Source organism: Scardinius erythrophthalmus (assembly GCF_964197995.2).
Source record: "Scardinius erythrophthalmus genome assembly, chromosome: 15".
Lineage (NCBI taxonomy): Eukaryota > Metazoa > Chordata > Actinopteri > Cypriniformes > Leuciscidae > Scardinius > Scardinius erythrophthalmus.
In genome coordinates this window covers 15,198,063-15,219,744 of record NC_138235.1, presented here as the reverse complement: position 1 = coordinate 15,219,744, position 21,682 = coordinate 15,198,063, and the positions used below count along the sequence as shown (strand labels likewise).

Below are 21,682 nucleotides of genomic sequence, written 5' to 3'. Positions count from 1 at the left end.
AAACATTAGCGGCAGGGATACAACTATGTGCTGCCTTCCACAAGCAACAACTTCTGATATAAACAGGGAACTTCAGAACATTCTGATGAAACATAAGACTGCAAATCGACTCATCATTCATGTGAGGAAGAGTGATATTCATAAAGAGCAGTCAGAACTCCTTAAGAAGGATTTCAATGAACTTTTTGAAACACTTAAAAGACTGAAAGTTCAAACATTCATCAGTGGACCACTCCCAGCAAGAACAACAGGTTTTCACGGTTGCTTGGGCTAAATACATGGCTGCAAAAAACCTGCAATATAAAAGGAGTAAACTTCATTGACAATTTCAATCTTTTCTGGAGTCAGAGACAACTTTTTCATCGGGATGGCCATCACCCAAACAAACTTGGTTCAAGAGTGTTAAAGGACAATATCTACTTCTCCCTCAATCATCCTTCTGCAGTGTGTGCCAATCCACTCAATCTGAATCCCGGCGGACCTTCTCCAGAACTCCTGGGAGCAGAGTAATCGGGGAAAAACTTACAGACGTAGCCTCGGCCATGTCTATACCACAACATCCGGCCCCAAGGGAGCTGGGTGTGTGAGGGAGAACCAAATTGGACAGTGTTTCGTATCCTGAGACGAAAAAGATCCACTTCCGCTTGTCCGAAATACCTCCCATATATAATTCACCACCTTGGAGTGAAGTTTCCATTCCCTGGGCCTCAGCCCCTGCCTTGACAGGGTATATGGTCCTATAGTCTGGCACCCTGGGATATACACTGTCCTTAGGGAGAGTTTCTTCCCCAGGGAACACAGGAGGATGTGCCAGTTTGCATAGTGGATGCGATCACAGACCCCCCTGATGATTTATGTCAGAGACCACTGATGTGTTGTCTGACTAGACAAGCACATGATGGCCCCTCAGGTCTGGGAGGCAGTTTATTTGCCACGAAAGGAGGTGACTACTCCACAGACCCTTAGCTGAGCGGCCTTCCATTACTGCTCCCCAGCCAATGAGGGAAGCATCTGTCGAGAGCGAAACTTGATGGCAAAGAGCTCCTAACACTGGACCCTGGGATAGGAAGCAAGGTTTCCTTCATATAACCAAGGCGCGGAGACACTGCCACGTGATCTTGATCATACAAAGTGGGTTTCCCCTTGGGGTATCACATTGGACGCTGCTGCCATGAGGCCCCAACAGGATCTGAAACAGTTTTACAGTGAGTGACTGGCCTAGCTTTAACTCTTTTGTGGCTGTGAGGATAGCAGCTACACAAGGGGCGATACATAGTGTATCTTTAAGTTATCTTTGTGTCAATTAAATGGATTAAACTATTTAGAAAAATGCCTGTCCTGCCATTTCCTCAAGATAGATTGAACCTAAATGTTAATTAGAATTCAATGCGTAATCAAGTACAGTAGATTGTGAAGGCATCTGGGTAGTATTATAATACAATTCTCAAAATGTTGACTTCAGTACACAGAAAATTAGTGTATTTGGTTTTTGAAAACCAGTTGATTGGATGATCAAATGAAAGTCTAGCTTTGTGTTAGTCTTACATGTTTATTTGAATGTAAATAATCCAGAACCAACACACTAAAAACACAAAACACACGCACTCACAATAACAATATCTCAAATAAAATGTGGATAAAAAAAACATATTTTTAAGCAGGTGGCACATACAGTAGATTTTTTTTAAATCTTTTGTTTAATATGCAAATTAATTACAATAAGACAATAATCTAGTAGATGTATTACAATTAATATTTTAGGTGTCATGTTGTAATATTTGTATTTGCAAGTAACAAATGAAACAAACCATATAACTTTGATTACTTCTGATAATTTAAATTTTTTTTGCCGTCCGTTATTCGTCTCCCCCTACAATTACTGTCTTCATTTAAGGAAGTATGCGGTCTCCACAACACTGCAGTTCAATTCTACATTTTCTCAAGCTGTACACAAGCTGGTTTTCAGCCTTTAAAAGTATACAAAAGTGCAGCTGCTACTAGACAAAGTGCCGTGCTGCTAATGCAATCTTTTTAATACAAGCATATGTCATTTAGCTGCCTCAGTGCAAATATAGAAACTTCATCATGATGTTGATTGCTGACTTAATGGTTCAGATTCCTGGAGAGGCAGAAACATGACAATGAGTTTTTAGAATAATAATAATTTGGTATCCACAATAATTTATATAGCACTTTTCTCTGCACTCCAAAGCGCTTTTTATAGGTTTATCATACTTGAAATTGTTAACCTAGAGTCTGAAATAGTTAATCTCAGGTTTCGAGATTTCACACTGTACATTTAAAAACCCTGGATGGGACTTTTTATTTGCATATTTATGGGAATAATAACAGTGATTATTATTTATGAGGTACTTTTTTATGACAGTTCAAAGTGCATGAATATTTAATAAAACATTGAGGCAGTTTATGACCCAGGGATAAAAGATGTTAACTCAGGCTTCTTAGTGTGAAACACTTTTTAACACCAAGAGCTATGACTTTTAAGACCAAGTTCAAAACGGCTTTAAAATTGTGTAATTTAACTACCTTTAAATGATGTCAGGCCATTAGCTTCTGCCGCTGGTGAGTCTTCATCTTCAAGAAAAAATTGTAAGAGTAATTTGTGATTACTGATTTCTGAGATTGCTCACTTATTGCTCAGATTCCTGTATTTTGTGTACACTCTTAAAAATAAAGGTTCTTTATTGGCAATGATGGTTCCATGAAGAACTTTTAACATCATTGGTACATTTTCATTCTACTAAAGGTTCTTTATAGTGCAAAAAAATGTTCTTTAGTTTATTAAAATGTTTTTCACACAAAGAAAAATTGCTCTTTTAAGAACCGATCACTAAACGTTCTTTGGTTCCCTTTCAGTCAGTCATGTTCGACATCACGCCGGAATGTACCAACGAATTGGGATCTTGCCTGAGAGCCCAATCACCTTCGAGTGATTCGAGCTCGAAACTAAAGAGCCAATGCACGCACCCTCTGCCCAACCGTGGAACCAGATAAGTATTGCACCGCACACTCAGACCCCACTTCGGGGCTCTATGCCGTCGCTTAAGTTGGGTCGCTGCGTTCCACCTCGCTGCCCCACTGCGGGTACATCTGTGGTTCTTCTGGCCCCGCGTGTATGGTCTCTGGGATCCCCAGCCCATCTCGCTGGCTCATTCAGACTATTAGACTCGGCTATGCTATTCAGTTGGCCAGTGTCCCCCAAAGATTATAGACATTCAGTTCACCTCTGTGCAGGACAAGGATGCCCCTGTCTTACGGACGGAGATCGCAGTCCTACTGGCATAGCCATTACCTCCAACCGATATGAAGACAGGTTTTTTTAGCCCCTACTTCATTTTACCCAAGAAAGGCGGTGGGTTACTGCCAATCTTGGACCTGTGAGTGTTGAATCGGGCCCTTCACAGGCTCCCGTTCAAAACGCTAACGCAGAAATGCATCTTCGGGTGCATCCATCCCTCGAGATTGGTTTTCAGGCATTGACCAGATAGACGCACACTTTCAAGTCTCGATTCTCCCTCGAAACAGACCACTCCTGCGTTTTGCGCTCAATAGCCTGCACTTCCGGGAAAACGGAGAGAATGAAGGCCGCCATCCACAGGGACCCTCGGCTTGGATGTGCTGGCACACAGCTCGCCCTGGGAACTACAGAAGTATGCGTTTCCCCCAAATCCGCCTCGCTCTCAATCCCCTTTGGATCTCTCGTTGGTGACAACGGCACTGCAGAGAACCACCTTTGAACCGCTGCAGTCAGCAGTGCTTCTGACTGCGCTGGCTTCCATTAAAAGGGTAGGGGACCTGCAAGCATTTTCATGTAGAAGAATCTTGCCCATTTGTTGTGATCCCTATGGTGATTCTATATGTGTCATCTTCCACGGTATGGCTTCCCTGACGGCGAGTCTGTGTCTTTCCCTTGGCAGAGTCTGCTCTGCCATCCCTTTTGGTGTTGACTCCCCCAAAACTAGGCCAGAGTTACCTCAGAGACATTCCATATGTCGCACTGCCCTATTAGCCAGTTCATATGATACCTCCCTACGAGTAGGATGTGGTTTCCGCAGCGTCCTTTTCCAAAACTTGAAAGGGCACGCTTTCCCAGTGTTATCCAATAGTCTCGTTGAATGGTTCATGGGGAACAGCAGTTATCAACTTTCTCTGTCCCATCTTCCGTCCCAGGAAGTGTGCTGGGAGGTGCAGCAATAGTGGCGCTTTGTTAGGGATCCCAGTTCATCTGGCGTGATGTTAAATGTGACCGACTGAAAGTGAGCATCTCCATTACATATGTAACCCTCGTTCCCTGAAGGAGGGAATGGAGACGTCACTTCTCGTCGCCACAGTTGCTGTACCACTGTTTAGCGGCCGGGTCACCTGCTCGTCTCCTCAGCTAAAACCTGAACTGCGAACACACCCGCTTCCATATTTATACCCGTGCTGCGGGGTGGAGCACGTGATGCAAATCTCGCATGCCAATGAGCACTGGGTCGTTTAGTTTACATTTGAAGGTGATTGGGCTCTCAGGTGAGATCCTAATTCAGGGAACAAGGGTTACATACATAACCTAGATGTTCTTTATCACTGAAAAAAAAAAAAAACTCGCAGCCTTTATTTTTAAGAGTGTACACTCTAAAAATGTGTTGGTTCAACAACAACAAACTGACACAACAGTTTACATCCATCTTTTTGAGTTATGACATATTTGAATGAAATTATGTAGAGGAACATAATTATGTAACAAACTTAATTTTTAAGTTGATTCGTCAAAAGTCACTGCAACTACTTGAGTAACGCCGGAATTTGAGTTTAAATTACACACAATATTATGTTAATGTAATGATCAACATTATGTCAACAGAACTTAAAATGTTTAATGAAATTAAAATTAAAATTAAATGATTGATTTATTTTACAAATATTATGATATGATAGACATTAATAGATTATATGTTTGTTAGGTTTCTTACCTTTAATCACACCATCCACATGAGTGGCTGAAACAAGATCAGTTATCAGTTCTTCTTTTTCCTCACGTTCTGAATGATATTAGAGAGAGTGTGGTGATTTTATTTTAGTTTAAAAATCTACAGTGATAATTCTGGCTTGTTAAACAAGCAAATTCATGCAACATGAATGTCACTAATAGTTTTTCATATAATATCATCACAAAAGCTTGGGATATGAAATAGTACCATTTGTTAAAGCGACTGAGTACATGACTGTGCTTTTGATTGTAATGTCAGCCAAACACAGTTAAAGGCACATACCTTCCATCTCTGTGGGACTGTTGTAAATGTACTCCTCCAAGGGTGAAGCTGTTTCTGCAGAGTAATTAAAGACCCATACAAATGTAAATATAGATAAATTGCGCACACACACACACACGCACACGCACGCACACGCACACGCACACACACACACACACACACACACACACACACACACACACACACACACACACACACACACACACACACACACGTTTTATGGTGGCTTTTCATAGACATAACGATTTGTATACTGTACAAACTGTATTTTCTATTCCCTTACACTAACCCTACCAATCACAGGAAACTTTCTGCATTTTTACATAAAAAAAAAAAAAAAAAAAAAAAAAAAAAAAAAAATCAGTTTGTATGATTTATAAGCTGTTTTCCTCATGGGGACCAAAAAATGTCCCCACAAGGTCAGACATTTCTGGTATTAATATAGTTGTGGGGCCATTTGGTACCCATAACTTACGGTTCTTGGAGTCTGCCATTGAGAAAAACAAGTCCTCTGGTACTGTTTCTTTTTTCTCTAAAGATAATGACAAGAAACAAAAGTTTTGTAAGAAGTAATTAAATGTAAAATGTTACTAATATAATTAAAAACACAGAAGCTAAATGTTTTTTACACAGAAGATAAAACTGTTTTTACTGTATTATTGATCAAATAACGCACTGTACACTATGCACTCAACCATGTACTGTATGAATTTTATAAGGGTATATTTGTCCCTACGTAATTAAAGCTGTGACAGTTGAGTGCATGAAGTGTTCAACATTGATTAAGTGCATCATCCGGATATTTGAAGTGCACTTGTTTTTTTTTCAGTGTGAACACACTACTTGCACTATTTATACTACAAATCGTCATGGAATAGTACATAAGTATGCAGGATTGGGGAGCATTAGAGACTTTTAGAAATTTAAAACATTTAAAAATCGAAACATCTGAATGGTAGTTTATGACAACATGCTGAAAATGGCTGAATCCATGTCAAAGGCTTAAGGCTTAATAACAATTTTACATTTTTAGCAGCTATTTACACTAAGTGTACTAGAGGGTAAATAGTGTTTACACTGAGTGTAAATAATAGTAGACACTGTTTACCCCAACTGTAAATATCAAAAAATAAAATCCTGTTTACACTACATCCACTGATAGATACTATTCAAAGAAAGTGTCAATAGAAGCGGCACTACAGTATTTGAAGTCTGAGCAATGGGCGACATGAGGCTGGTTGCTGGTGCTTGGTGTATAGATATTGCTTGTTTTTTTTATATTAATTAAGTATATGAATTGTTTTCTGTTTGTACCTGGTTTACGGGTAATTCTCAGAACGAGGCATCCAATGATCAGGATTACAATACAGCAGACAAGACATCCTGAGATGGCCAGCAGAATTTTTCTTTTTAATACTGTAATAATGAGGGAAGTTATAAGGTTAATAAAATTAAATTAGCATTTACTTAAAACATTTATGTAGAAATTATATATAAAAAGTTGTTTTCCTCATTTTTAATCTAAATATATGTTCCCTTTCAAAAACTATTCTCAATGCTGCGCTTAATTCAGTGCTTTGGTAACACTTTTTGTTGTGACCAGCTGTGAAATATGTGTGCAACACGGGCATCAAGGACAGGGACTGAGTGTTCCTGCTTGATGCCCCTATCTCACCTTCCTGCCTTTTTGGTGACTTGGTTAATGCAGTTGTCAGAAAGTTTCAGGAGGTGAAGAAACGCGAGGAAGCATTCGTGCAATTCCTTAATCGCCGCACTCAGGGGGAACGGCTGTAGGCCACCCAGCCTCATCCCGGTCCTTCTGTAAAACGTGAGGCACAAAAATAGAGTGTGGCAAGTAGCACTCCCCCTCATCAAGACTGGGGACCGGCTCACCGTCCTCAGCAGCCTCCAAAATGGCCAGACCTCAGGACGATCATCTCCAAAAAGAGGAAGTCCTGATGGTCTTGTGCCCAGCCCTCGGGACGGGGCACATGAAAAATAAATCAGCCCGCCTCTTCCCGGCACCCCCACGAAATCTCTGTACAAGCCCAGCTGCCTCTGGTGTTTCGGGGGGCAGCGGTTTCCAGCGAAATGTTGGGTGTTGCGTTGCTTCCTTTTGTTGCCTAGAAGACCTTTTCGCAAGCTTGTGAGTTCACACTATACAACCGTGAGGGGTTCAGACACCCCCAATTCTAAGTCAATTTCATTGATGTGTTGCACACATATTTCACAGCTGGTCACGACAAAAAGTGCAGTATCTCGTTCCTGCTTTTTCAGGGAACAGGGTTACAGTCAAGTAACCTGAGACGATCTTGAAAATCTTGAAGATAACTTGACACAATCCACAAATCATTCACATCTATACATTGTATGAAATAAGTTTAATAATAAATATTCACATTACTCACTAATATTATTGGCTGTGAAGCCCTCACTCAGAGCAGAGTACAGTGGTCTCTCTGTCCTTATTCCCTGGCACTTGAATTCACTTTTAATAGTTTCTTCAGTTGCTGTCACTTTGAACATATCTGACGACACATTGAGACTCTGTCCATTCTCGAACCAGGCGTAGCTCCACTGTTTGCCGTCTGAGACGTTACATCTGAGGGTCAGGATATTCCCAGACATGATGTCGCTCAATTCAGTCTCCAGACTCAGAACTGCAGGTGGACGAGCTTAGAACAAAACAAAATATTATTTCATAAATACTTTGTTTTCAAATGTATTTCATAATGAGTCTTCTAATTATTCCTAATCAATAGACATCAGTGCTTTTACTTTTACTAGTTTTAGTAACTATTTAAAATGCATTTACTAGTGAAATCAATACTTTATTCATACCATGTATTCAAAACATGTGATGTGTTCAAAACATATCATAAAGTAAACTACACTCTACGTAACTAGATTACTAGTTACAGTTACAGAGATTTTTTCTAATTAAATTACAGTTACTTATGAAAATGTTAACGATTACAAAGATGGTTACATCTAAATATTTTCTGTAAAAAGCTAGGATATGTTGAATAATGTTTCTGATGTGCACTATTTCTCCTGCCATTTAAAGGCTGATTATTAAAGCTATGCTATTCTGATGCTTTTGATTGGTTGTTGAATTTGCAGCGCACCCCATCAGCCAATTAAATCAGTCCACATTGCTGCTGAAATATTTAGGTTACAAGCTGTCTGAGAGTTGCCACCATGGCGAGTGACAAAAATGCATCCCAGTGCTGGAAATTTAAAAATAATGTTCTAAATCAGAAAGGGGCGCAAATATAACAGCTCAGTGCAAAATATGTTTGCCAACTATTAAAATGCTATTGACATCGAAGGTTTCAATGTCGAACCTGAGGAAGCATCTGCAGGCCTAAAGTTAACTGTAAGCAGTCAATAAAAAAGTAGTAAAGGCATTGCCTACTCTCGCCTGCCACACCATGCCACTAATGTGTATTCAAGATGAATTTTAGCTGTTCTGCTAGGTGCATGTCCAGTAGTTTATTTAACAATTATAATATCCATTCATAACAAATTAGTTATGTCTAGTCTGCTAGCTAGATAAAGATGTCTTTACCAGCCACACTTCTATTTATGAATCAGTGTTGTTGAGTACTACTGTAAGGTTAACCCTGCCTGGTTTAAATGTTTTAAAATGATTAACAGTTGAAAATATTCATTATAAATTTAGAAAAGTAATCAAATGTAATCAGTTACATTACTTTAATAAAGTTAGACAATAGTTGAATAGTTACACAACTTATTACATTTTAAATAGGGTAACATGTAACATGTAATCTGTAACCTTCAGTAATAACAAAGTACCTTACCAAACCTTACCAACACTGGGCACTAGAGACTCACCTTAAACTTGATGAAAATCAAATAATGAAAATTATACTTATAGCCAGAAGCCCAGTTTCTTGGTCTTAAAATTGTTTAGTCTAAAATACTTATTTAACTCTCTTGATACCATGTCATTTCTGTTAAGGTATTGGTCTGAATTTCATCAGTTATATTCCACAATAGAAATGACTATTAAAGGGGTGGTTCGGGATTTTTGACATCGGACCTCATTTTTAAGTCAGCCTGGTTGTTATTCATCAGTGGAGACATTTTTTAAAAAAAATTATCCAGTCCTTATATTTGGATAGTTAGCTGATGCTAGGCTAGCGCGAGTCAAGGGTAGATGTCAGCCAGCCATTAAAAAAACGTTTTACCCACTCCACAGTGCACCAAACGCAAATCAATTATAACACTAGACTATCGATGCAAATGTACGTTGAGAGAATAATGTTAGAAATCAAACTTACCTTTCATCTCAATGATCCCAAAGGAACTAGTTTCTCAGCAGCTGCGGAATTTTACTTTGCTCCAGTTAGTAATTCGGCAAAAAGTAAACACAGAAAAGAAGCGCACTACAGTGTGTGTACTGTGTAGTACATGTGTGTACCGGCTCACTCGGTTGCCTAGGTAATCAATATCACTCCGCTGCTGCTGTAGACAAGGCTTATGATTACAGGGAACAAATTATAACTAATGCAATGTGATGAAAGGTAAGTTTGATTTCTAACATTATTCTCTCAACGGACATTTGCATCGATAGTCTAGTGTTATAATTGATTTGCGTTTGGTGCACTGTGGAGTGGGTGAAACGGTTTTTAATGGCTGGCTAACATCTACCCTTGACTCGCGCTAGCCTAGCATCAGCTAACTATCCAAATATAAGGACTGGATAATTTTTTTTAAAAAATGTCTCCACTGATGAATAACAACCAGGCTGACTTAAAAATGAGGTCCGATGTCAAAAATCCCGAACCACCCCTTTAAGGGGTAAATTATGGACTCACCTTCAACTCGCACTTGTAGAGTCTCACTATCCACTGAGAAGTCTCCTCTCTTTGCTTTGCAGTGATAGACACCAGTGTCAGAGAGAGATGCTGTGCTGATGGTGTGATTTGGATGTGAGGTCAAGGGTTTTGAGTCTTTATACAAGTTATACTTCCATCCATCACCAGTCATGTTACAACCAAGCTGGACTTTCTCCTCAGTGTAGAAGAAATCAAACCACTGATCTTTCCTGATGTGTGGTTTTGGTGTGTCAACTAGGAGCAACAGAAGTAAAAAAAAAAAAAAAAAAAAAAAATTACTGCCTTGAATTGCATGTGCTTGTAATTCTTTATAATCCTCACACAAAATGAACAACATTTTTCAGTGAAAATCCTTTTGCACATAGTCAGGAAGCTGTAAACGCTGAAACTAACCTTTTTATAATACAAATGTCAGTGCAACAGTAAAGCAGCTAAACCTTTTCTATGGAAAGCAAAATCCTCATTGACCTCTTTAAGACACATGGCTGTCACTACAGTATTTGAATTGTTTTGTCTTTTTGTCTTTTTTCTTCATTTCTGACTTTCAAATTTTTCAGAAGTAGATTCACTTGCCATAAATATGAAGTTTCAAAGCTTCTGTTTGTCCTGTAGTCACTGGCGTTCTCTTCAGATGTTTTCCTCTGCAGGTATACTGTCCTGAATGACTCGCTTTTGCTGAGCGGATTGAGAGTGTGTTTCCAGAAAAGGAAATTTCATTGTTACCTGAAAGTCGAGATCCGTTTCTAAACCACTCATAGCCCCATTCATTAGAACTGATTGAACACTTCAGAATCACTTTTTCATTTGGGTAAAATGTTTTCCATTCAGACTCTATTGACAGTTTTGGTCGAGATGGGTCTGCACAGGAAAAAAATAAAAAACAACAAGAGTAATGAACAATTGACGTGGAAAAGTGAATGAGAATTATATTTATAGCCAGAAGCCCAGTTTCTTGGTTATTAAATTGTTTAGTCTAAAATACTTATTTAACTCTCTTGATTCCATGTAATTTCTTTTACATATTTGGCAGATGCTTCTGAAGCGACTTACATTGTGTTCAAGTTATAGGTCTGAATTTAATCAGTTCATTAATTTCCTGGGAACTTTACTGATGCATTGTAAACTCAATGAATGAACAATGGGAAGAATATTCCACAATAGAAATGACTATAAAGAGGTACATTATGGACTCACCTTCAACTCGCACTTGTAGAGTCTCACTATCCACTGAGAAGTCTCCTCTCTTTGCTTTGCAGTGATAGACACCTGTGTTAGAGGGAGATGCTGTGTTGATAGTAAAGGTTGGATGTGTGATCAAGGTTTCTGAGTCTTTATACCAGTCATACTTCCAACCATCACCAGGCATTTTACAACCAAGCTGGATTTTCTCCCCAGTGTAGAAGGGCTCAAACCACTGAACTTTCCTTATGTCTGGTTTTGGTGTGTTTTCTAAGAATCACAGGGGTAGAATTAAAAATAATAGACTCTCTTCAAATGATAGCAGCCTTGAGTTGCATGTAGTTGTAATTCTCTATGATCTGAGAATAAATTATCTGTATTATGCTGCTAATAATATCTGGCTTCTTCACTGTACTCTTTTTTTAAGTGTCTGTTAATTTCATTCATATCTATTAAAGGAACCGTATGTAAGAAATGTATTTCAATTAATCATGAAATGGCCCTGATATGTCACTAGACATTAAGAAATCATGTTCATTTCAAATACTTAAATCACTGACAACAGTAGTCTGGCCAGGATATTGTCATTTAAAAGTGAAGTTGCAGCCCTCAACTGATGTTGATGTTGTCATGATGCCCCACCCTCCACCTATCTACCAATCACGAAGTCAGTAGTGTTTCGGCATCCGGGTTGCCAGCTCTGCTCTAGTTACCACAGCTGCAGCTACAAACGTTCCTGCTGGATCCTGCAGCCTATCTGGCAACCTCGAGTCAGGGGGGAGGGGGAGGGGATACACCGCTCTACAATAATTTAAAAGTGATTGCAGTACCAGTTTTGGCCACAATCTTACATACAGTTCCTTTAATCATAGAATATCATAAGTAGTTTTACCATGAATATTAAGTTGCAAAGCTTCTGTTTGTCCTGTAGTCACTGGCGTTCTCGAACGATGTTTTCCTCTGCAGGTATACTGTCCTGAGTGACTCGCTTTTGCTGAGCGGATTGAGAGTGTGTTTCCAGAAAAGGAAATGTCCTTGTTACCTGAAAGCTGATGTCCATCTTTAAACCATTCATAGCCCCATTCATTAGAATTGATTGAACACTTCAGAGTCACTTTTTCATTTTGGTAAAATGTTTTCCATTCAGACTCTATTGACAGTTCTGGTCGAGGCGGGTCTGCACAGGAAAAAATAAAAAACAACAACAGTAATGAACAATTGATGTGGAAAGGTGAATGAAAATTATATTTATAGCCAGAAGCCCAGTTTCTTGGTTACAAAATTGTTTAGTCTAAAATACTTATTTAACTCTCTTGATTCCATGTTATTTCTTTTACATATTTGGCAGATGCTTCTGAAGCGACTTACATTGTGTGCAAGTTATAGGTCTGAATTTAAAGGGGGGGGGGGGGGGGGGGTGAAATGCTATTTCATGCATACTGAGTTTTTTACACTGGTAAAGAATTGGATTCCCATGCTAAACATGGACAAAGTTTCAAAAACTAAGTTGTATGTTTGAAGGAGTATTTTTGTTCCAAAAATAGTCCTTCCGGTTTGTCACAAGTTTCGGAAAGTTTTTTTCGAGTATGGCTCTGTCTTACGTAAGATAGAGCGGAATTTCCTTATATGGGTCCTAAGGGCACTTCTCCGGTAAGATCGCGGGCGCGCGCGCACTCGTAGACTAGAGCAAGAGAGTGAAAGCAGTTCGCCATCAAAGTGCCCTGCCCGGCTTTTGGGAAGTCAGTGTCACCAAAGAAGTGTGTTTTTGGTTACCAGGGCAAGACAACCCTGCACAGATTCCCAAAGAACCCAGCGTTAAGGCACCCGTGGATGGAGTTTGTTTTCCTGAGCATAAACGGAGTTGTGTAAGACTGTTGTTCCCTGCATTTCGACGATGACTGTTTTATAAACAAAGATCGACGGATTTGCAGATCGTCTAATGCTTAAGGATCGAGCAGTCACAATGATAAAGGTTCGCGGTCGTGCGTTGGAACGGTGAAATGTCTCTGTGTGTTTTCACTAGCTCGGCGCGTTAGCACAGCTTAGCTTCGCCCACACGGCCCGCCCCCAGCCGCTCGTTTTTTTCCGGAAAGACTCGGTACAGCCTATCTTTCAATTAAAAATATAATAAAACAAAAGACTTTTTGGAGATATGAAGGATGCAATATTACTCTATAGGTACTCAAGATTAACAGGAGATTGAGTGAAAATGAGCATTTCACCCCCCCTTTAATCGGTTCATTAATTTCCTGGGAACTTTACTGATGCATTGTAAACTCAATGAATGAACAATGGGAAGAATATTCCACAATAGAAATGACTATAAAGAGGTACATTATGGACTCACCTTCAACTCGCACTTGTAGAGTCTCACTATCCACTGAGAAGTCTCCTCTCTTTGCTTTGCAGTGATAGACACCAGTGTTAGAGGGAGATGCTGTGTTGATAGTAAAGGTTGGATGTGTGATCAAGGTTTCTGAGTCTTTATACCAGTCATACTTCCAACCATCACCAGGCATTTTACAACCAAGCTGGATTTTCTCCCCAGTGTAGAAGGGCTCAAACCACTGAACTTTCCTTATGTCTGGTTTTGGTGTGTTATCTAAGAATCACAGGGGTAGAATTAGTAATAATGAACTCTCTTCAAGCAATAAATACTTTGAGTTGCATATGATTACTATTATTTATAATCCAATACTAAATGAACTGACTCAAACTGCTAATAGTGTCTGGCCACTGTCAAGAAGAGTAGACAGGGAACTGCATATGCTGACATGAACACTGATACAAGCCAATGCAAGTGAAAAACAGCTTAAAATATAAACAGCTTCTTCGTTAAACTCTTTTGGGTGCCTGTCAATTTAGTTCAAATCTATTAATCATAGAATATCATAAGTAGTTTTACCATGAATATGAAGTCGCAAAGCTCCTGTTGATCTTGTAGTCACTAACGTTCTCGAACGATGTTTTCCTCTGCAGGTATACTGTGCTGAGTCACTCGCTTTTGCTGAGCGGATTGTGAGTGTGTTTCCAGAAATGGAAATGTCCTTGTTACCTGAAAGCTCAGCTCTGTTTCTAAACCATTCATAGCCCCATTCATTAGAATTGATTGAACACTTCAGAATCAATTTTTCATTTGGGTAAAATGTTTTCCATTCAGACTCTATTGACAGTTTAGGTCGAGGCGGGTCTGCACAAAAAAAATAAACAACAACAACAACAACAACAACAACAACAGTAATGAACAATTGACGTGGAAAAGTGAATGAAAATTATACTTATAGCCAGAAGCCCAGTTTCTTGGTTATAAAATTGTTTAGTCTAAAATACTTATTTAACTCTCTTGATACCATGTCATTTCTGTTAAGGTATTGGTCTGAATTTCATCAGTTATATTCCACAATAGAAATGACTATAAAGAGGTACATTATGGACTCACCTTCAACTCGCACTTGTAGAGTCTCACTATCCACTGAGAAGTCTCCTCTCTTTGCTTTGCAGTGATAGACACCTGTGTTAGAGGGAGATGCTGTGTTGATAGTAAAGGTTGGATGTGTGATCAAGGTTTCTGAGTCTTTATACCAGTCATACTTCCAACCATCACCAGGCATATTGCAACCAAGCTGGATTTTCTCCCCAGTGTAGAAGGGCTCAAACCACTGATCTTTCCTGATGTCTGGTTTTGGTGTGTTTTCTAAGAATCACAGGGGTAGAATTATTAATAATGAACTCTCTTCAAGCAATAACTGCTTTGAGTTGCATATGATTACTATTATACCATACAGAAAAAAAAAATATTGAAATATATTTTAAAGTGTCAACAATATATGTGGCATATATTCCCAATACATTGAAATATATTTGCATTGTTGTTCACTTATATTTATCATTTTAAAATATATTCTGAAATATAACAAAAATAGATGATGTTAAGTGTGAAATATATTTACATTTATAACATGTAATGTAAAATATATGACAAAATATATGGTCATAAAATGTTTAGCTTGCTAAAGAAGGGTTGAATGTATTTTGATAATAGTAATTCCTCTACCTTTTCCCCTATACACAACAGTAGGCTACCATATTTCACTACTGTATTATGACACACAGCTATAATAAATACTGTACTTACGTTTAAATGACTGCAATGTAAAATGACAGATAGTTGCTTTCCTAGGACTATTAGGCCATATTAGGTGGCACGTACCTAACACTATGTGCAATTATTAGATTTATTGTTGTTTTATTCAAATTTTTCCTGAAGTCATTTATTGAAAATACGCTCAATATTTATGATGCAAGTATAACAGTGACACTCAAACAGTGAAGTGCCCTTAAACAATAGATAGAACCATTTCTGTTAAGGTATTGGTCTGAATTTCATCAGTTATATTCCACAATAGAAATGACTATAAAGAGGTATATTATGGACTCACCTTCAACTCGCACTTGTAGAGTCTCACTATCCACTGAGAAGTCTCCTCTCTTTGCTTTGCAGTGATAGACACCTGTGTTAGAGGGAGATGCTGTGTTGATAGTAAAGGTTGGATCTGTGATCAAGGTTTCTGAGGCTTTATACCAGTCATACTTCCATCCATCACCGGGAATATTACAACCAAGCTGGATTTTCTCCCCAGTGTAGAAGGGCTCAAACCACTGATCTTTGCTGATTTGTGGTTTTGATGTGTCAACTAAGAATCACAGGGGTAGAATTAGTAAGAATTTACTCTCTTACAATTATAAAAAAAAAAAAAAGTTTATAATTATTTTATAATTTTTAACAATAATTTAAAGATTTATAAAATTATATTTATGCTGGGTTTGCTTATGATTTCAATTAAAATACCAAGAAACATTCTGGTCACTAATGCAACCTTGATTCCCTGAGGTAACGGGAACGAGCATTGCGTCAGTTTTCTCCGAAATACTGAAGCCTGATTGGTTAATCTAATCATTTAGTGTTTTCTTTTTCGGTTGCAAGTTTTTGAAACAGCCATTACAGTCTAACTCAGAATTGTTGTAGAATTAATTGATTAAATAAAATTCGATGACGGTTGAATTATCTTTGAACTACAGTATGTAGTTCTCAATGTCTCATCCATGAAGATACAACAATGGATAACAAGCTATTTTTTTTTTTTTTTTTTTTTGAGAACCAGAAGCAAGCTGACTGAGCAAGTTGAAATTTAGCTATAGTGTGAGGCCCTTTACTGCCTGCTCAACCAAATGGTTGAGCACATTCTGAGTCACTATATTTTATTGAGAGGAGTACCTGAGCCATCTCTACCACCTGGTTGAGGTATGTTATGCCAATAAAAACCACTAGATGTCACAGTGTCAGTGTCAAAACTAAAAAACTTTAGTATTTTTTAAATAATTTTTCAAAAACATGCTCAACCAAATGGTTGATTTGTCACATTATGGTAAACATAGACAAGCTAAGCTAATGTTTTCAGATCATCCATTTCTGCAGTCAGAATGAGGATTAATGGATTATTTGCTGATAAATATAAACTTCTGATCATTCATAGCTATGAATATGACAGCTATTGTTATTTCTTTATGAATATACTGAGATATTTCTTATGTATTTTTTGCCACTTTTGGATATTTGTTTAAGTTAATATAATGAATGCATAGAATTACTGTGTGGAAATCATAATTATCAGGGGGGGTTGATATGGTGCGTCTTGGGATTGATACACTAAGACGATGGCATCCACTATCCAGTGGGCCAACCTCTGCTTGGAGACAGCCTTTCCCTTCTGCTGGCCTCCATAACAGACGAAGAGCTGGTCTGAGGTCCTGAGGCTCTGCGTTCTGTCCACGTACAGGCACAGAGCGTGGACGGGACAGATAAAAGCCAGGGCTGGGTGTGCCTCCTCTGGGGGCAGCACTTGCAGGTTCACCACCTGGTCTCAAAAGGGAGTGGTAGGAACCTTGGGCACATATCCAGGCCAAGGTCTCAGGATGACGTGAGAGTTGGCCGGCCCGAATTCCAGGCACGATTCATCGACCGAAAATGTGTGCAGGTCCCCTACCCTCTTGATAGAGGCCAAAGCAAGCAGGAGAACTGTTTTTATAGACAGGACTTTTAACTCTGCTGCCCACAATGGCTCAAAGGGAGGTCTCTGCAAAGGGGGGTGAGGCAGATTCAGTCTCCTCACGTCCCTCAGGAACCTGATGATCAGGTCATGCTTCCCCACAGATCTCCTGTCAACTGCATCGTAATGTGCGGCAAAAGAGGCAACATACACTTTGAGGGTGGAGGGAGACAGCCCTCGCTCCAACCCATCTTGCAGGAAGGAAAGCACAGTACCGATCGAACATCTTCGGGGGTCTTCTCGGTGAGAAGAACACCACTCAACGAACAGGTTCCACTTCAGGGCGTAAGCATGCCTCGTAGAGGGTGCTCTCGCAGAAGTGATGGTGTCTATGACAACTTGTGGTAGATCACCTAGAAACTCCGCGTCCCGTCCAGGGACCAGACATGGAGTTTCCAGAGGTCTGGACATGGGTGCAATACGGTGCCCCGTCTCTGAGAGAGGAGGTCTTCCCTGAGAGGAATTGGCCAGGGAGGGGCTGTCGAGAGGAGCATCAGTTCGGGGAACCAGATCCGGTTGGGCCAATAAGGGGCAACTAGCAAGACCTGCTCCTCTTCCTCCCTGACTTTGCACAGTGTCTTTGCGAGAAGGCACACTGGGGGAAACGCATACTTGCGGAAGCCCCGGGGCCAGCTGTGTGCCAATGCATCCGTCCCGAGGGTCCCCTCGGTCAGGGAGTAAAACAACTGGCAATATCCATATTTGTTACGGATTGTCACCTTAAAAACAGTCCTTTGTATGGTGGTGAAAGGGAACAAGCAATTCTTTATGGGAATATATGGTTAGCATCTTAATTGAATCTTTATTTTATTAGTTTATCAACTAATTATGTTAACTCAACTAATTTAATGTAGAGGAGCTGGATACTAATTACTGTGCCAACTAAGTATTGATTAGAGTTGCCCCCGACTAAAGATTTTTCTAATCGACTAGTAGTCAATCATTTGAGCAATTAATTAGTCAACTAATCACACGTTTATTTTAATTTAATTAGGCTGCTTAAATATGGGGGCATCATGGAGGAATATAGCCTATTACATGCTCAAGTGCATGCATAAAGCTTGCCACAAAACACAAGCAAAAGTAGGCTAAGGATAATAAGGGCCCTATCATACACCTGGGTGCAATGCAGCGCCAGGCATATTTTACTAGTTTCAGCCTGACGCAGTTATCATTTTCACGTCCTGCACCACGTTGCTTAAATAGCAAATTACTTTCATCCATTTGTGCGCCCATGAGCTGCTGGTCTGAAAACAAGGTGTGTTCAGGCGCATTGTTGGTGAATTGCTATTTTGAGGCAACTGAAATAGACTGTGGCATGACCAACAAAAACCTTGTCTAAAGTCTATGGTGGAGTATTAGTATGTTTTGTTGTTTAAAGGCCGCATTAGTAATATAAGCCTATAGGCGGGTGCACAACACGCGTACACTCACAGGGACACGCAGCAGTGCACAAACTAGACAAATATTAACAATAAAATAATTACAATGTAAAAGATTATCATTGTGTACATAAAGATATGGTGGAATCCGGCTTGTCCCGTAGCGTGCTTTAACCTTGCACGAGCAGATCCGTTTCCTCGCTAGAGAAGCGATCAGTTTTTCCGTTAGAAAATTCCGCCATGTAAATAGCGAATCTGCCATGGCGCGAGCACAACTGACTTTTAAAGGGAATGGGAGTTGAGACTCTGATTGATTTATTGCTCGTTACGCCCAAAACACACCCATCATTCATTAAGAGAATGGGGACAACCCTACGTGTCAACTCATTCTACTAACCCTGAACCCTACCTGTCTAGCGGATGAATAATCCTTAGGTTAGAGTGTATTTATGAACATAACATAAACACACTGATGATGGCTTAGGCCGAAAACGCGTCTGTGAGGACATGGTAATAATAAATGTATGAAAATAGAACCTGAGAGTGCGGTTTTTCATCTTTACTTTTGATAAACGTTTTTTATTACTCGCACCCATAAACTATTTTGAGAGTTGAGCGCGCCTGCTCTTAATACATAACATAAACATAACATAACACTTTGTAATGTATAACTTAAAAATTAAAGTTAAATGCAATAGTCATTAAAAGTTCAAAGTAGATTAAACTTTTACAGGTACTATACAGTTATCCGGACCACACCTGACCACAGGTGACCACAACCACTCTTGGTTGGTCGTAACCCCAGTGACGGGTAGGTTTAGGGGTGGGGTTGGGGTAGGTCATCACATGTGTTCCAGATAACCGTATAGTACCCTTTTACATTAAAAGTAAACAAACCAGAAACCACATAAAAAATAAAATAAAATAAAAACTTACCTCCATTGCCCTCTTGCACACAGACTGCCACTATAATATAAAAAGATTCAGAGAATATATTAATTTATCAGGAAATGTAAAGGATAAAGACATCTGATATATTCGTGGTATTGTTTTGCATTTTACTAGTTAGTATATTGTGTATGTGTAGGGCATGTACGTATATGCCTAAGACATTTTATTATTATTACTGTTATTAATATTTCTATTAGGTACATGGGTATATATAACTATATGAAGGTGTATGTAGGTGTGTGTGTGTGTGTGTGTGTATATATGTATGGGTGTGCATGTTTGTAGGTGTATATGTATATATATAGGTACATTTATGTATGTATGTATGTATGTATGTATTCCGCAATTACTTTGAATTACCTTTAACTGATGCTATGATTTGATTTGCGATATGATTTCATTTCCTTTCTTCCTCCTTTCTATTCTTTTTTTTCTCACCCTTCCTCGGTCTCCTGTCCCCCCCTCCCCCCCCTCCCCCCTCCCTCTCTCTACTCTCCAACCCTTTCTCTCTCCCTCCCCCTGACAAGGTCATGACAGGACCACATGGTCTGTAGACCAAGAAGGGACTGGATAATATATGATACGTAGCGAGTGTACGATGTTATTGCAATCATTTATTATTTACTGTAAAAAAAAAAAAAAAAAAAAAAAAATATATATATATATATATATATATATATATATATATTTTTTTTTTTTTTTTTTACAGTAAATAATAAGTGATCGCAATAACATCATACACTCGCTACTTTACAATACTAAACATTCTGGGTGGGCGAGTGTACGATGTTATTGCTATCATTTATTATTTACTGTAAAAAATAATATATATATATATATATATATATATATATATATATTTTTTTTTTTTTTTTTTTTTTTTACAGTAAATAATAAATGTTAGCAATGACATCGTACACTCGCTACTTTACAATACTTAACATTCTGGGTGGGGAGATATACAATCTGTCCGTATGTATGTGTAGAGATATGTATGTTCATCCATATTGCTTTCTGTTTTATGTTGTTTATATGTTTGTTTATTTGTTTGCTCATTTGTCTCTTCTTGTATTATGCATTTTTTTCTTGTTTGTCGTCAACAAGCTTAATTGTCTGATACTTGCTTTTTCAACATTTATATTTGTCTATATTTGATTTTTGCTGTTGTTTTCTTTATGTACTTATCTGTATTGTATTGTTTGCTTAATAATAAAAATAAAAAAGATTCAGAGAAAATCTGGGTTACAGTATAGTGATTTCCTAGTTTTATTTACCCCCAGAAAAAAAGGTAAAAAAAATGTCACTGGGTCGGTACCCTTTTTTTTTTTTTAAAGGTTCTAATACGTACCATTTAGGTACAAAGGTATACCCTTTGAAAGAGTACCGCCCCAGTGTCAGCTTTTGTAACTTTTTTTTTTTCCTCTGAGTGTTCGTTTCCAATTAATATTAATAAAGGCACCCTACCTGTCAAAAGGATGATTTTAAATATTTCCATTTGCAGCTGCAGTCAAAGTAAAGCCTCAGTGAACACAGATCTTGCATGAGTCTCTGCAACAAGAAAAGCTTCCTCCCTATTACCTCTTTTGATGGAAACCTGACAGGAAATCATGACGTCTTGTCTACTTCCATTTCACCTATAAAGCTCATCAAATGTCATAAAGGCATTTTTAACCTTTAGAATGCACCAGTGGCCAATTCAATTTTATATTATATTTTAAAATGATTAATACTTACCAATTCTGAAGTTCTGCTATTGTTCTGGTTTCTGTTTTGCATTGTGGGTGTGGTTAATTGCACTATTGTTAAAAAAAATAGCCTACAGATGAATGCAGTCTTATGTTAACTTCCTTTTTTTCCTTCATAGCCCTGCTGGATTATGACATGCATTCAAAACGGTATCACACAAATATCACAACAAACAT

At 38.7% G+C, this 21,682-nt stretch overlaps 1 protein-coding gene across 1 annotated transcript; it reads right to left on the bottom strand.

The window, feature by feature from the left end:
• Positions 1–1,532: 1,532 nt before the first annotated feature.
• On the bottom strand, positions 1,533–21,354 carry LOC308703103 (cell adhesion molecule CEACAM5-like). The gene is made up of 17 exons (XM_081386372.1): positions 21,225–21,354; positions 19,746–19,775; positions 15,760–16,014; positions 14,760–15,014; positions 14,226–14,510; positions 13,668–13,922; positions 12,213–12,497; positions 11,336–11,590; positions 10,715–10,999; positions 10,121–10,375; positions 7,685–7,951; positions 6,591–6,692; positions 5,752–5,808; positions 5,277–5,330; positions 4,977–5,045; positions 2,548–2,595; positions 1,533–2,119 (listed from the first exon to the last, which is right to left on the bottom strand). The coding sequence occupies exons 1-17, from the start codon at positions 21,253–21,255 to the stop codon at positions 2,112–2,114; spliced, it is 2,796 nt and encodes a 931-aa protein (XP_081242498.1). The 5' UTR covers positions 21,256–21,354; the 3' UTR covers positions 1,533–2,111.
• Between the last annotated feature and the right edge of the window lie 328 nt (positions 21,355–21,682).